The 14,876-nt window shown below is 40.7% G+C and overlaps 1 protein-coding gene across 1 annotated transcript in view; it reads left to right on the top strand.

The window, feature by feature from the left end:
• Positions 1 to 14,876, top strand: part of LOC115567777 (thrombospondin type-1 domain-containing protein 7A-like) — a 95,253-nt gene that overhangs the window by 75,357 nt on the left and 5,020 nt on the right. Inside the window, exons 22-26 of the mRNA XM_030394624.1 lie at positions 4,842 to 5,015; positions 7,729 to 7,821; positions 9,291 to 9,373; positions 10,869 to 11,082; positions 13,899 to 13,986. Coding sequence (XP_030250484.1) covers positions 4,842 to 5,015; positions 7,729 to 7,821; positions 9,291 to 9,373; positions 10,869 to 11,082; positions 13,899 to 13,986 — 652 coding nt within the window. The remainder of the gene's footprint in view (positions 1 to 4,841; positions 5,016 to 7,728; positions 7,822 to 9,290; positions 9,374 to 10,868; positions 11,083 to 13,898; positions 13,987 to 14,876) is intronic.

Genomic DNA, 14,876 nt, shown 5'->3' with positions numbered 1-14,876 from the left:
ACGAGATGGCAAGCGGAGCTACATCCTCTGAATAACAATCTACTGTGCTGGAAATGACAATAGATTTTATGCATTTATTCACCTCACACATGAATGTGGATGCTGATTAAGAGGAGAACAGATTGAAGAAGTGTTTTCTACGTTGATTATAGACATGGCTCATGTGACACGCGGTGTGGCCCTATACTTGGTATGCTCACAGTAAGGCAGTTATACAGAATATTTCATAAACAAATGTGATTCAAAGTGATTTATATACCGCATTAAAGCTTAAGACATCAAAAACACAAAATTAGAAAATAGAAAGAAATTAAAGGGAGAATTAAATCAAAGGACAGCTTGCAATCATGACTGTGGTAGATTTATCACTTTTTGAAACAGCAGGTCTCTGATTGATAGACAACACCAGGCTTCTCATCTCTAGCTGATGATTGTCAATATTTCTGGAGAAATGACAACTGTAATTAGCTGATTTTATCAGCCGTAGCTAGCTAACAGACTGAAGCAAGACGCTGCATGTCCTAGGGAAAAAAATATGTGGAAGTCAGGGAACAAAAGAAGAAGCATGATCATATATATCAGTGGTAAGATTACAATTTAAAGCTAGTTGTTCCCCATATTATGAAACATTTAAATCAGAACTCTATCTGAAAAGAACGTTTTTGTAAAGCCTTGTGTGATATATTCCCTCTAAACTTTATATGCATAGTTTTGGAGTAGATAAGCTGTAGAACAAAACTCCCAAACACGACTGATGCCATGTGTCATTTTGTTGAAGCCTCCCAAAGCTCGTTAGTGCGCCATGTGTGCACACATTTTCAGCATGGGCAGCCTCAGCACGTAACAAACCCTCAAACCTGGCAGTGTCAGCGCACGATCGACCTGCACAGGATGACTCTTTTATTTCGGTGAGTGATTCGGTCTCAGCACCGTCTTTATGCTGAGCTGGACATCTGTTGTGATTCAAATGAAATTCAACCACGCAAAGCAAAACCCGTGAGGTATTACACAGATGCATAGTCTAATTTAATTGCTGTAAGTCCTTAAGTGGTTTATTGTCGTATGTTTAACAAAGTTAGCAACCCATCTGGCAGTTTAAGTCTAATGTTCCTTCTACTTTCTCCACATAAAGTAAACATTGAAAAGCAGAAGCATATCAGATTTTCCCTCAGTAAGCTGCAAGGCGCCATCTCCCTTCCTCCTTCAGGGTCACCTTCACACACAAACTCCACCTTCAGAAACTCTCCACACTCAGGAAATCACTGAGCTAGTTGCTTCTTGTGGACAGCTTCCTGGTTTTTAATGCATCATTTTTATATGAATACATTTTTCCTATTTTGTGTCACTTATTCATTTTACAAGACAGGGATTTAAATAATTCTTTATTACCTCAACATCTATTTTAGCAAGACATCTTCCCTCTTAATATGATCTATTGATGCTATTTGGTGTTAATGCAAAATCAGCTTTTGCATATTAATACGCTGACGTGATGAATTCAAGATAACATGCATTTTCTCTTTTAGATATACTGCTGCAGTTTGCTCTACGTTGCCTTTTGATTTTGTTGTTTAAAGTGAACACGTCCTGCACAGATGTTTCAATGTAACACCTTCAGGCAGCTCGAAATTCAAAACCCTTTCGTGTCCTGCTACGCTTTTATTGTGAAATATCTGTTGGACTCTTTGTTGATAGTTGCTTGACATCAAACAAAAATTGAAAGTCGAATCGGTTGTAATCAATAAGTGAACAAACTCTAAACAGCAGATTGGTGATAATCTACCAGATGTTGTATTGTGATAGAATGAGTGCTGCGCATATGCACTTTATCCTGAATTTACCATCTGAGCCGTTACAGTTCTCATTGAGATCCGAGGTAATTCGTCCAGCGTTGGAGAGTTTATCCTCTCCTAGATGGGCAGATTAACAAAAGATTTCGCCCATACACACTCTCAAGTCGAGCAGCTCATTTTTTCGGTCTCCTCTCCCTCGTATCTTTCACGCTGCTCGATGTTTCGTTGAGTCAAGCTGTTTTAGATCGTATTCCTTGACAAAAGCAGCTTTCTTTTTGCAAATGACACAGGAGGCAGTCACATTAAACCCCTTATCCAGTAATGATGAACTGTCTGCCTCTCTTGATGCTGTTTGTGCTCCAGGTCTTAATGTTTATTTCAAGTTAAAAAGAGACAGTTTTTTGATCCTGTGGTGAAGTATCTGAAGTGTTTATGTCAACATGAATGAGCAAAAATAATGACGAAACATCATTTTTATGCTGTGATTTTGCAGCCTTTCTAAAAACTAAAATAAAGAATTGTTGGGGGAAAAAAATCATGCGGAAACAATTTTAAAGACATTTGTAGTTTGGATATAAGACATTCTAAATGTGTGAAAGCTTTATGAAATAGTTTTCAGAGTAATTTAAGGTTTTTTGGGGGTAGACGCAGCTTATGAGAATGCTTGTATCGTGTTTTCAAGGACAGTTTTATGTACTGAATGCTCTAACAGTGATAAATCCTTTTCAGCAGCGGTAAAAGCATTGACTTAGGAAGTAAAAGTGGTGGGTATTTGGCAACAACAGCAGTAAGCATTGTGTCTGCTGGGGCCTTCATCAATACAAGTACAGCAGCATATTGACTGCACGTTGATTAACTGGTGATCTCTCAGCATTGCAGTGCAAAAACAGCATGATCCCAGCTTAGCACCAAGGATGTCAACCAATTGGGGGAAAAAAAAAAAAATGGGGAGAATCTCACAGATGGGATTATCACTTCAAAGCTTGTGTCTGATGAGTTGTTGTCAGGTTTTGTGACAGAGGCTTGTCAGCTGCTGGGTGTGATGTAGCTTCACAGTGCAGAGCAGAGCAGACAGGTGAGCTCAGCCCAACAACTGCTGGACTCTTAGCATCAGGTCCGCTGCTCCGACACTCCACTGCTCCTCCCAGAACCTCAGCGTGGTCTTTATATTGTCAGGCTTCACCCTCGGCATTGTGCCGCGCATGGAGAAGTGAACATCAGTTTCCGTTGGGTAAATAGGGCAAATCTACACCATTTCACTTAGAGGAGATGGGGAACTGAACCCAATTTATGATTCAGCCTGATAAGAGGGTTGTATTTTCACACAGTGCGGGCTTAAATATGAATCAGTTATTTTCAGTGTCAGCGGGTCCCTGAAGGGAGAATTATTGTTACTTGCTTCTGCCAGAAGACAAAATACAAATGTGGGGTTCATTTCCAAAGTGCTCTGCGTCTATTTTGGCTCATCATTGATCGCTCATCATTCAATCTCTCTAAAATATAGAGCAGGAAAAACGCTGCCCTTCTTTTAACCCGCAGCTCGTTTAAAAGCATCAGGGTTTGTATTCGTTTTATATTTTAAGAGCAAGTGGCAAGTGTTTCCGCTGGTGTGTTTCTCATTTTGGAGGGGGGGGGGGGGGGGGGGGGGGGACTCTCATCAGATTTCTGCTGGTCCCTGAGATGGAAAACACTGAGAAACGTTGCCCTAGATAACAAGTCAGTCCAACCCCTTTTGCCAAACTGCAGGAGCACTGAAGTATCAAACGGCAATCAAAAGCACAGACTGTTTTCTGTGCAGAGAGGTACTGTAGTGTGATTATGAAGGAAATTCAAGGGCTGTTTGTGCAGGACCAGGGACAGCTTGGGAATTCTGGCAGGTTGCATTCACACATGCACACACACTTTCATGCACTGCCACCCTTGACCCATGTACTATTTCCCCCGCTGTTTGATGAGCTGCAGTAGTCAGCTGTGATCAAAACCAACACGCTCTGCATTTGGAACTTATACCCTCTTCCTCCTGAAGCTCTTCAAAGCACCTTAAACATCATGATAAGATAATACAGAAGCAGTATCTCTGCCGCATGCCTTAACACCTCACCCAGGTTGAACTCGTTTCGCCCAAAGATAAATGGGTGAAATATTGCTTTAATTCTGCCAAAGTTGAAGATCTGATTTCCCTCAGGACACACACTACAGCTGCAATGCAGATATTTTTGCACAGCTTTGCCGGTTCTTTAAAAATGACATGAAAGGCAATGAGTGAAAACAAAAAGAGCCAATATAACAAGAGATTGAAAAGAGATTAATAAATGTATGAAACATTTAAAGTGAGATACAACTAATCAAGTAATTCTCGATGTGATTTCCGATTCTGTCTGCTGAAGCTCCTCAGGCAGGCCCTGGTGACAAAAACCTGCTCACCTTTTAGTCTTAACCTGTGGAAGAACCGACCTGAAGAACCTGCCTGAGGATCTGAGGCTGTGCACACTGGCTTACAGGATATTAAAAGATTTGGGATATGGCTCAAGGCAAGACCGCACAATCTTTTACAGGTTATCAGGCGTTATTTTAAAAACCGGACAGGTTACAGTGACAAATTGTTGGAGAGATGTAGTTTAATTTCTGCCTGTTGTATTTATACCAAACTGGAAGTTTTGTTGTTGTTCTACTAACTGATTGATCGTCTGGTAACACACCTGACTCTGGTGTGTGGAGGTATAATTGTGTATAATCTGACTGTTCATTCTCTTTTTTTTTAAATCTAAGTGACAGGTTTTGTGTCTTGCCTATTTTTGCACTTAGTATTCACTATATATTACTATGTAGTCAGTTCAATCAATCTGACAATAACTGTCACAATAAGTGATTGTTTAGCTTGTAAATTGTAAAAAGATAGTGAAAAAAAAAACATCCATCACAGCTTCTTTGTGTCCAAGGTGACATCTTCAAGTGTCTTGTTTTGTCCAGCCAGCAGAATATCACAATGACAGAGAACAAGTAAACCTTATATTAATGGTCCCAATTATGTGTTTTGTCCCTTTGTAGGTGAATGCTACCTGATGGAGTGGTCAGACTGGGGCTCATGTGTGAGCATCTGCGTCAAGGGGGCCGGCGTGGACTTTGGCTCTGTTCAGGTCCGCTCTCGAGCCGTGTTGGCGCAGGAGCCTGAAAACCTGCAGCTGTGTCCTGACCAGGCTTGGGAGTCTCAGCCCTGCACAGGTGAGAAAACTCCCTTTGACTAGTGAACCTGCAGTGCAATGCAAATTAGCTTGCAGCAAGCCAGCAGCCCCAAAGTCTAATTCATTTATCCTTTTACTCTACCGTCACGTTCCAGATACACATGATCATGGAGAGAGGAAGTCAGTCTTAGCTTGTACGGAAGGCCGGGAAACACGAGGGAGAGCTCGTCAGTGCATCATGGGGCTAACACAGAAAGACACTTAGATTCAGGGTCATACCTGCAGGCTATTTAGTCTTCTGTCTGAATGTGCACGTTTGACTGTCAATGGAAACTGGAACACCAGTAGAAACCCACAGAGAGAAGATATTGAGATTGAGGAGAAGGGATTGAGGCCAAAGCAGTACATACCCTAAATCAGGGGCTATGTTCAACTAAACCAACACTAAGCGCAAACCACCGTGATCGCTTTGTTTTTCCTCGTTTACACTGGGTCAATTGGCGTTCTCCCAGATGGGATTTCTAGAGTCAGATCTCTAAACAGAGGAAACCCCCACACTCATTTGCTGTTGTGATATCAGCGTCTCCCTGGGCGCGTTAATCACCCATTAGGTGCAATATGGGTTGTGAATCACTCGCACAAAAAGCTCGATATCAACACAGTAGCCATGGGCTCAGTCTGTAGAGAAGCCACCCTCATCCAATCCTCTCCTCCCTCGCCTCCCACGCTTCCTCTCCTCCCTCCCTGGCTACCGAACACAGCCCTGCAGCAGTCTTCACCAGCCTGACCTGGTTTCACAGCATCTCTCCAGGCACAGGGGGGAGGAGTGGCCCAGCCAAGACCAGCGAAGGCGGAGGAGGCAGAGGGAGCGGAGGGAGGGGAAGATGGAAGGCGGTGACTGAGAAAAGGAGGCTAGGGACAGAGGGAGACAGATCAAATAGGTACATTAGAAATGACTTGTGGGGGCGCCCTGGTTGCCTAATGGTTAAAACAGATACCACATAACGGCTTAGATTTCCAACCACAGGATCTTTGTAGAATTTCAAACCTTTCTCTCGACATTTCCAGTCTTTCTCCCCGACGTTTTTGTATGCTCCTGTTGTCTTTGTCAGAGCTCTGCTCATCCCACACATTCACATTCAGCTAATAGGAACAACATGTCAGTTTTTAAAAACATATATGGTGTTAGTAGAGGTTGAACGTTGTCTGTAGTTAAGTCATATTTCCATTGGCATCACTTTATTCTCTGTCTGAACAGGAAGGAAAACTAGATTAAGACAGTTAAATATCAGTAAAATGAAATGAGACATCAGGCTGGCAAACATTGATAGTTTGATTATACTTTGATATCAGCATCATCACAAACACTCCATTTGCATCATCAAAGAAAATCAAAAAAATGAAGACAAAAAACAAAGATACAAACATTTAAAATAACATCACAGTCACAGAAGACGGTATTCAAAGCCCTTTAAACACATTTGATGTGGGAATGTGGGATGAAGCTCCATATTTAATTCAAGCATTAACTGGTGTACCTTGTTAAAATGAAAAACTCTGTATCTCCACTTTGATGGTAACAATATGTTTTCACTGTTGAAGTCATGCTTGTGGTCAGAAACAATGTTATCTGCCAACTTTAACATGTTGTTATGTAAGACTAATTCATAGACTTATCACCAAGCAGTTTTTCATTTGGTGGAGCAGTTTTGACAAACATTTGGACTATGTCCTATTACAATACTGAAGAATTTACTTATATAATTTTTTTAAAAAGTTGTGTTCTTGCAGCAAAATTCTTGCAACAATTGTTTAATAGATGGTTTATAAAGCTTTTTATTGATAAGTAAAAGTGAAAAACATAGTAGCTAAAGTTTAATTAACTATAAATTTCCCATTTATTATTGATGTTTATTATAATGTGTTGGCAAAGTGCTATATGAGTGAAGTCTAATTATAACTGTGGTTGTAATGAAACTTTGTTTTAAAGTCAGTGGGTTTGAAAATCTGCACTCTTGGTCCTCACAGAGACTTTTAGTTATGTCTCAAAAACCTGTGATATTTTTGAGCTGACACAACTCCTGACATTATTTCTGCTTCCAGAGCGGCTCTCCCTTTGAGAAATGTTTCTATAGTAGTAAAACTCCAATCTGCTCGTAAAAGATGGTGGGAAGTGCCGCTGAAGTGAGTGATTCAATGATAACTTGACACATTTGAAAAACGGCCTCAGCTGCACCACAGCGAGAAAGAAAGGGGAGAAATGGGAAAAGTGGAGAACATAAAGGGTGAATTTGTCTGAGCCGCAGACAAATTGTCCCGTGAAGCCTGCAGATAGAGCTGTGCCATCGACTGGAGCAGTGATACTGTACCCGGGCCTGTGGAGAATAGATCTTTTCTTTGTTCAAGGTTAAATTGTTCATTTGAGCTCGCCGAATGGGCCGGACTGATGATTGGTTACACAGGACTCCTTTGGGAAATATGGTCATTTACTGCACTGATGGAGATATTGATAAAGTCATAATAGCATTGATAGAAAGTCATTAAGCAAAAGCTCTTACTGAAGATTAAAACATTGAACTGGACCCCTCTGTGAAGACACACTGATGGTGATATTATACGACAGCAGCCTATTATACATCCATAACTTAGCAGCTGCTTTATTAATGTGTCACACGCATGATTAATGGTCCTCACTGCAGACTCCCACTGTACAGTCTGTATAGATGTTGATTGTTTTTTATTTTTGCTCTCAGGGGGCGAATGTTACGAGTACAAGTGGTTCAGCAACGGAAACGCCAGCCGCCCTTTGATCTGGTGTCAGCGCTCAGACGGACTCAATGTCACCGGTAAGGCACTCTGAAGTCTTGGGTTATAATACATCTGCTGTTTGGAGAACTGGGTCAGTAAGTCAGCTCACTTGTGAGGTGTATGACGCAAACAAAAACACACATTTTCCATGTATGCCAAACACAAGATGTTTCCGTAACTGAGGTCAGAATCTGGTGAATGGCACTCATTAGAGCGCATACCTTCGCCAAGGCCGAACAGTCCCCTTTAAGGCAAACAAGCCAAATCAAATAACCGATAGCTCTCTATCACTCCACTCTCGACCGTCATTTAAGATCACCAGATCTGGGATCCGCATCAAATTGTACTCACTCGTAGATACCAGCCACCTACTCACATCCGATTGCTTCAATCAAGGTCCATGCATTGTTCTCTGAGACATTTACAAAAAATGTCCAAGAACCAGATCTCGTGATGTCAAAGAAAGTGAGAAAAACAAAATCCTGGATCTGCACCAAATGTTAATGGGATTGATTCTGTGCTGAGACCCGTCCTTCATCCAGGTTTTGTGGTAATCTGTTTAGTGTTTTTTGTGTGCTGCTGACAACAAGCCAACTAACTAACAGACAAACAAGATCAGGATATCCTCGGCGTAGGTGCTTTGCCACACAAAGTTAAGTTTAAATAGACTGCAGTTGTTATTTTAACCTTTTTGAGTGGCACTGACTTTATGCTCTCATCATTGAATAATCTGCTGATTATTTTCCCAGTTGGGCAGTTTGGTCCATGAATAGTGAAAAATGGACATCGCAGCTTGCTGAAGGGCAAGCTGACATATTCAAATTGCTTGTTTTGTCTGAGCAACAATGCACAAACCCAAGATATGTCAGTTTAATATCACAAAAGATGAAGAAAACTGGCAATTATTTACACAAGGGATGCTGGAACCAGATATGTTTTGGTATTTATTAATTCATCGGGTTTTAATGTATTCAAAGAAAGAAAAAAAGGGAAAAAACTATTTTTCATTGACCTGACTTCATTCTGTAGACACACAACTGGTGACAAGGGATTTCAAGTAGACCTTGGTTTGTTTTACAGGGTCGACACAAACAGTATTCAGAATAATAAGTAGCGTAGCTGAATTGATCTTGAAAGTGAGAAGCTGAGATGTACCAGCAGTACTAAGGCTCAAATAGCTAGTCTACATCAGAAATACAACATACCATTTTTAAAAAAGGGAGTGTTGTTTCTGTAAGCAGTGATGGTGGTGGGCGATGGCAGCCTGTAGAGCTCTTCATCCCTGTCTAACACATGAACACGTGGCTACTCACCAAAAATAGTTTCAGAAATAAACCTGGCTACACCACATCAGCTATATTGAACTATAGGTAGTTTTTTTCTTGTAAAAATGTAAGAATATACAGGCTGTGATACATACGAAAATGATTGTTCTGCAGTACCTCTACAAAAGCACATCAATGAACACCTTGTAACCCTGTTTGATTCTATTTTCTTCCTCCCTCAGGTGGTTGTCCTGCCATGAATCCTCCAGTGGACAACAGCTCCTGTGACCCTCCCTGTCTCATGCCAAAGTCTTTCTGCAGTGAGGTGAGCAGCTCTTTGTTCTCATCTGGCCAATTCAACTGGAAAAAAAAAGAAATAAAAAGAAAATCTCATAGAGGAATATTTGGTGTGCAGACAGAGATGCACAATAAAAACGGAGTAAACAGAATAAAAACAATAAAAAGAGATAAACCTGAAAGCACATGTCCTCTGATGAATGGCAGCCTCTGTACTCACTGTGACACACCGCTGACAGAATTGAATTTGAATGCAGCGGGGAATGAAATGATGGCAGCATGAAGATGTAAAACCTATTTTCCTGTTGTGTCACTCAACTGTGCAGCATCGAAACCAGGATAATAAGTTTAACATCCACAAGATCCCGCAGCTGGTAAATCTCCAAAGTTTATCCATTTTCATGGCTTTTGATTTTTCCCAATACAGGATGGTTATGAGCTGTATTGGTTGGTCGAGCCAGCCGATTTAATAACCACAGAATAAGCAGGTCAGAATGATCTGATGAGAATCAGGCTTAGGACCTCCGGGGTCACGGTGTCAATCCTGCATCATAAATCTAAATCACTTTATTACGTACACATAGCTAAAATAAACACAGCTTAATGCAACAGCCCAGCTTTAAACCCAACAGTCATGAATATTGTAATCCTCAGTTTTTGTTTAAGCTGGTCTAGGGAGGTATGGATTCAACTTTATGGGCACTGTGGAGGCTGCAAGTTTGGCCTGCTGACAGGTGTTTCCAGGGCTGGATAGTAGGACTACATGTAATCGGGATTATGTAATCAGATTACAAAAATAAGTAACTATAATCAGCCAAGATTACATTTGAAATAAAACACTTGTGTGATTGGGTTGCCAACACGTCGTAGCACACGCACAGTGCACCTGCAGTTTGTGCCAGTGCTGTTTTTGAGAGGATAATTCAATTTAAACAGTTACTGAATGATTTTCATTCTCATAATGAAAATGTTTTGAAATGTTTAGGAGAAAATAGAAAATGTGTAGTGTTTTTTTAGTATGAGGTGCAATATTCTTATAGCTGGATTTTCAAGTCATCCAAAAGTATTCCAAGTAGATAGATAGATATAGATATATTATTTGTAAATCTATGGATTATGTAACTAATCACAGAAATTGACAACATGTCAAAGTAATCTGACCCACTCCTGCGTGTTTCTGATATTTTGTCAACTCCACTTATATCAAAAGAGGTAAATAGCAGAAACAGCTCTCTGTATGATGAATAAAGCTCACCAACAAGCTGGGAAATGGTTTTGTTTTTTTATAATAAGGGATGATGCTTTTATCTAGATTGAAAGAATCAGGCAGAGACAGCACACATAGATGCTGCTGAGGACGTACAGGGGTCCAACCTGTGACCAAAAATGTTGAAGAACATGAAACATACAAACGTCGAGGGCCTCTTCCAGAAATTCACTTCCATGATGACATGACCCAATACTCCCTTGATGTATTGTGACTGCAGTTCAATCCAAACTTGATTCTGCGCTGCCCCCTGCAGGCCAGCATCTGCATGTGCGAGGAGGGATTCACAGAGGTGCTGTCGCCAACTGGACAGCTGAACCAGTGCGCCCCCATCCCCATCCTGGAGATCCCCACAGCAGGGGACAAGAAAGGGGATGTGAAGACCAGTCGTGCCATTAACCCCACCCTGCCTACCACCATCCTGCCCGGACGCACCGGGCGGACCTGGTACCTGCAGCCCTACGGACCAGGTCAGACCACATGAAACGTTTTAGATCAGATCCACCAAACTAAAAAACGACTGCTTCTCTTCTAAAAGTATGAGAAATACAGGGAAGACAGCGTTGTTGCTGTCAAGTGAAAACCTTTTAATCTTTTAACTGTCATGTTAAGGAGAACTAACCCTGCCGTAATGTTCCCTTCAGAAGCTCCTATTTTCCTATTGTCAAGCCGTAATTATAGAAACCACCACATTCAAACGCTTCATGTGGAGGAAGTCAAGCGGGCGCAGATGTTGTTGGGTTATATTTTGGGAAATGTAACAAAATGTTTGACAGTGTAATTAATCTTCTCCGACAGAAAAAAAGTATAAATAAAACTCATCCAGCCAATGATAACTACAAACAGAGTCTATATTTACTGCAAATGTGCAATTACTTGCAGACAAATAGTTATCCTGCCAAGATAAAGGTCAGGAACGTCGTCGCACATCGTTTCCAAAGTTCACGCTTTGTTTATGCATGTAAACGTTTCAGGTCAGGAACTTGTTTTTAAAATATTTCCACTTTTTCCTCTATTTTTTTTCTTTGTGCCCACTACGTCTTTAAGTTTATCTAAAATGGAAAAGACCCAATTTTCTCAGCCTGCAGAGCACCATGTAATCCTTGAGGTCGAGTTAGGAGGTTTTCACTTGACAACAGCAGACTTAACTTTGAAATTGTGAGAGGCAGATTCAGTGTTGACAGGGTCTAATTAACACAAAGGTCTAACACATTCGCACTTGCAGCTGCTGTGCATGAAATAAAACTTGACACATTAAAAACAAAGATGCATCAGACATGTTCTCAGTCTGTTCCACTCCGCTCTGATGCATGTAACTTATCAAAACTGCTGCTACATTAACATTTGAGAACTGCATCTGCACAGAGCGTTGAGAGCGGCGGAGCATGACAGCAACAGAAACATTTAGGATGCAAGAGTGCAGAACAGATTGAGTTAGCGTCTGTCAGGAGCAGCTACTTCCACATTCACACATCATCACGTACACAAACCCTTGTATCGTTTATCTTCCAAATGTTTACTTGTTTTGGCAGCACACTTCTTGCTGTAATACTTCACGACATGTTTTTTTGCCTTTTGAGAAAGATAAAGGAGAGACTTACTGGTACAATACAGCCTGCAATTTTCCGTGTAATTTCATTGTGTGAATCAGGTACAGAGAAAATACTCAACAGTGCCTACTGGTACTTAAATGTAGGAATGAGGAGATAACAACAGGAACTTGTGAGAAGTAGAGAAAGTATTTTTCCAAATACTGAGGGATAAAGGAGATGTCTGGGGGGGAAGCAAAATCACTGATGGAATGTATTTGACAGTTAAGATGAACCAGACTGCCAGTTAATGTTCTTTGGATCGACGGCAGTGTAGTTAATCATAATATTGGATTAAGTACAATATACACAAAATGTTTTACACATGGCAGGTATTTGGTGAGGTTGCCTGAATCGATGGAACATCCTCTCACATAACGTCCTGCCCATTACATTATCTGATTGGTTATATGTCACAAGTCATAGCCTGTAAACACTTCATGATCTGAACCTGCAAAGTAACTAAAAACTAAATGTATCAAAACAATTTAGTGGAGAGGAAGTATAAAGTAGAAAAGGGAGATTTAATCCAAATTATTCATCTCCTTGATTTCTAATGATCTGTATTTTATCTTGTACTTGTATCATAAGAATAATAGAATGATGTATTCTATATTACTGCATCCTAATTATCGATGCATTGATGTGAACATCACTTGAATGTTGCATCTGCTAAATGTGGAGCTAATAGATTCATCCAAACAATGCATCATCATTAAATGTATTACAAGGAACTGTAGAGTGGTTATGAAACAGTCTCAATGTAATATTGATGCCTCTATATGACCTACATCAGCAAACGGGACCATCAGTGAGGTGATTGATTTCTTTTTAGCTATTGTTAATACCTGCCACCGGATTGGATTCCATTGAAAACACAGCATTAGTGTTTATATCTCTGACTGTAGCTCAACAACATTTCTATTAACGAGCAACTAAATATGTTAGCTGAAGGCTTACATGTAGCCTTGATGTATGACCGGCGCTACAACAAAGTTTACTGTGTTTTGCCATCGTGTTATTACAGGTATTAATCTTACATAGCCACAAATAGATACATTACTCATTGCGATGTATCCTGCAAACAGCTGTGCTTTCTTTATAAAAGAAAAATAGTATTAAAAGTAATGTGTCTTCCTTTCATCCGCTTTAAAAAAACCAATGCTCCACTAGCCAGATTAAATTCTTTAATACCGGAGGCGGTGGTGATACTACAGGGGCCGCCTGAATCAATAAAAAAATGAACGTTTCTTCTGGCTGATTTAATTAGCTGATTCTATTATTTTATATGAATCATCTGACTGGCAAAGTAAAGTGCAGTTACCTCAAAATTGTACTTAGGTACAGAACTTGAGTAAATGTTCTTAGTTACAGTCAATCAGTTGTACAACTACTCAAAAAAGTAAATAGCAGGTATTTCTCCTTTTCTCTCAATGTCCAGTCTTTCTTGTTTTGTATCTTTATAGTTTTATTCTCTGAACTTTTTATTTTATTTTTAATTGGTACCTGATTCATACAACTAAGTCACACTGTTAATTTGCCTGCTGTATTATTAGAAAGTGTTAAAACTGATAAATAGAAGCAGCAATGTGTTAAAGTTTTCTGGAGCCTTCACAGAATGAATTGTTGCAGCTTTTAGTTGTTAGCGTGTTGAAGTGTAAACAGACAGACAAACTGACGAGCCTCCTCCTCCACAGATGGGAAGCTGAAGATGTGGGTGTATGGTGTAGCAGCCGGAGCCTTTGTGCTCCTCATATTCATAGTGTCTATGATATACCTAGCTTGGTGAGTTGACGCGTTTAATTCCCCCCTATTTATCATCATCCTCATTCATGTGACCAAGCCCTCATTTTCCCCTCCGTTTTGAGTTCAAACACCGCTCCTCCACCCTCACATCACCGTTTTTGTTTGTCTTTTATTTCCTTCTCGCCTCCTTCATGCCGTCCTCTTGTGAGAGCAGCAGCTACTGTGCCAAGGTGCATCGCTCTCTTAAGGCCCAAGAGACTGACGCCAATGGGACGGCAGTCTGGGTGGGCCAAAACGCACATGAGATGATTTACACCTGTCCCGATTGCCAAGAGCTGGCTCAAAGCAGCAGCAGCTAATGAGGATGTAGAGGGTTCAGCCCCCCCCCCCTCCCCCCCAACACAGCCTCCAGTATAAGTACCTGCAGTCCTTGACCTTTCCCTGTGACCTCTCTGAGTGTCACATGTCTTGCCTGACTAGCTGAGTGAAGGTGCTGGTGCAGGTGAGGACAAACCGCCCAATAGGATTGTAGATTTTGTAGAGCATGTAGGCCAAATAGATGGTGTTTAACTGGTGTGTTTAGGTCCGGTAAAGGTCTTTGACTCAATCAGTAGTTTAGATTTGTTTTTGTTTATACCTTCTTTTATAAGGGACCCATATCTGATCAATGTGTTCATACCAAAACTCCTAAAACAAGCCACAAGTCACTGTTGAAATAAGATCACACAAGTTACCATCACAGCAGGAAATAAACAAGAGAGGAATAACAGTTAGTGCAGTATATGTTCATGTGTGTCAGGTGTGAAATATCACCTGTGAGTACTGACGGACGGTGGTGGAGGAAGTTTTTAAATCTTTTACTTAAACTCATAGTTTGACATCATGGGAAAATTAGCTTATTTGCTCTCTTGTAGAGATTTGGAGCTAAA

This window comes from Sparus aurata, chromosome 17 (genome assembly GCF_900880675.1).
Source record: "Sparus aurata chromosome 17, fSpaAur1.1, whole genome shotgun sequence".
NCBI classification, from domain to species: Eukaryota; Metazoa; Chordata; class Actinopteri; order Spariformes; family Sparidae; genus Sparus; species Sparus aurata.
This window is presented reverse-complemented; position numbering and strand designations above follow the sequence as displayed.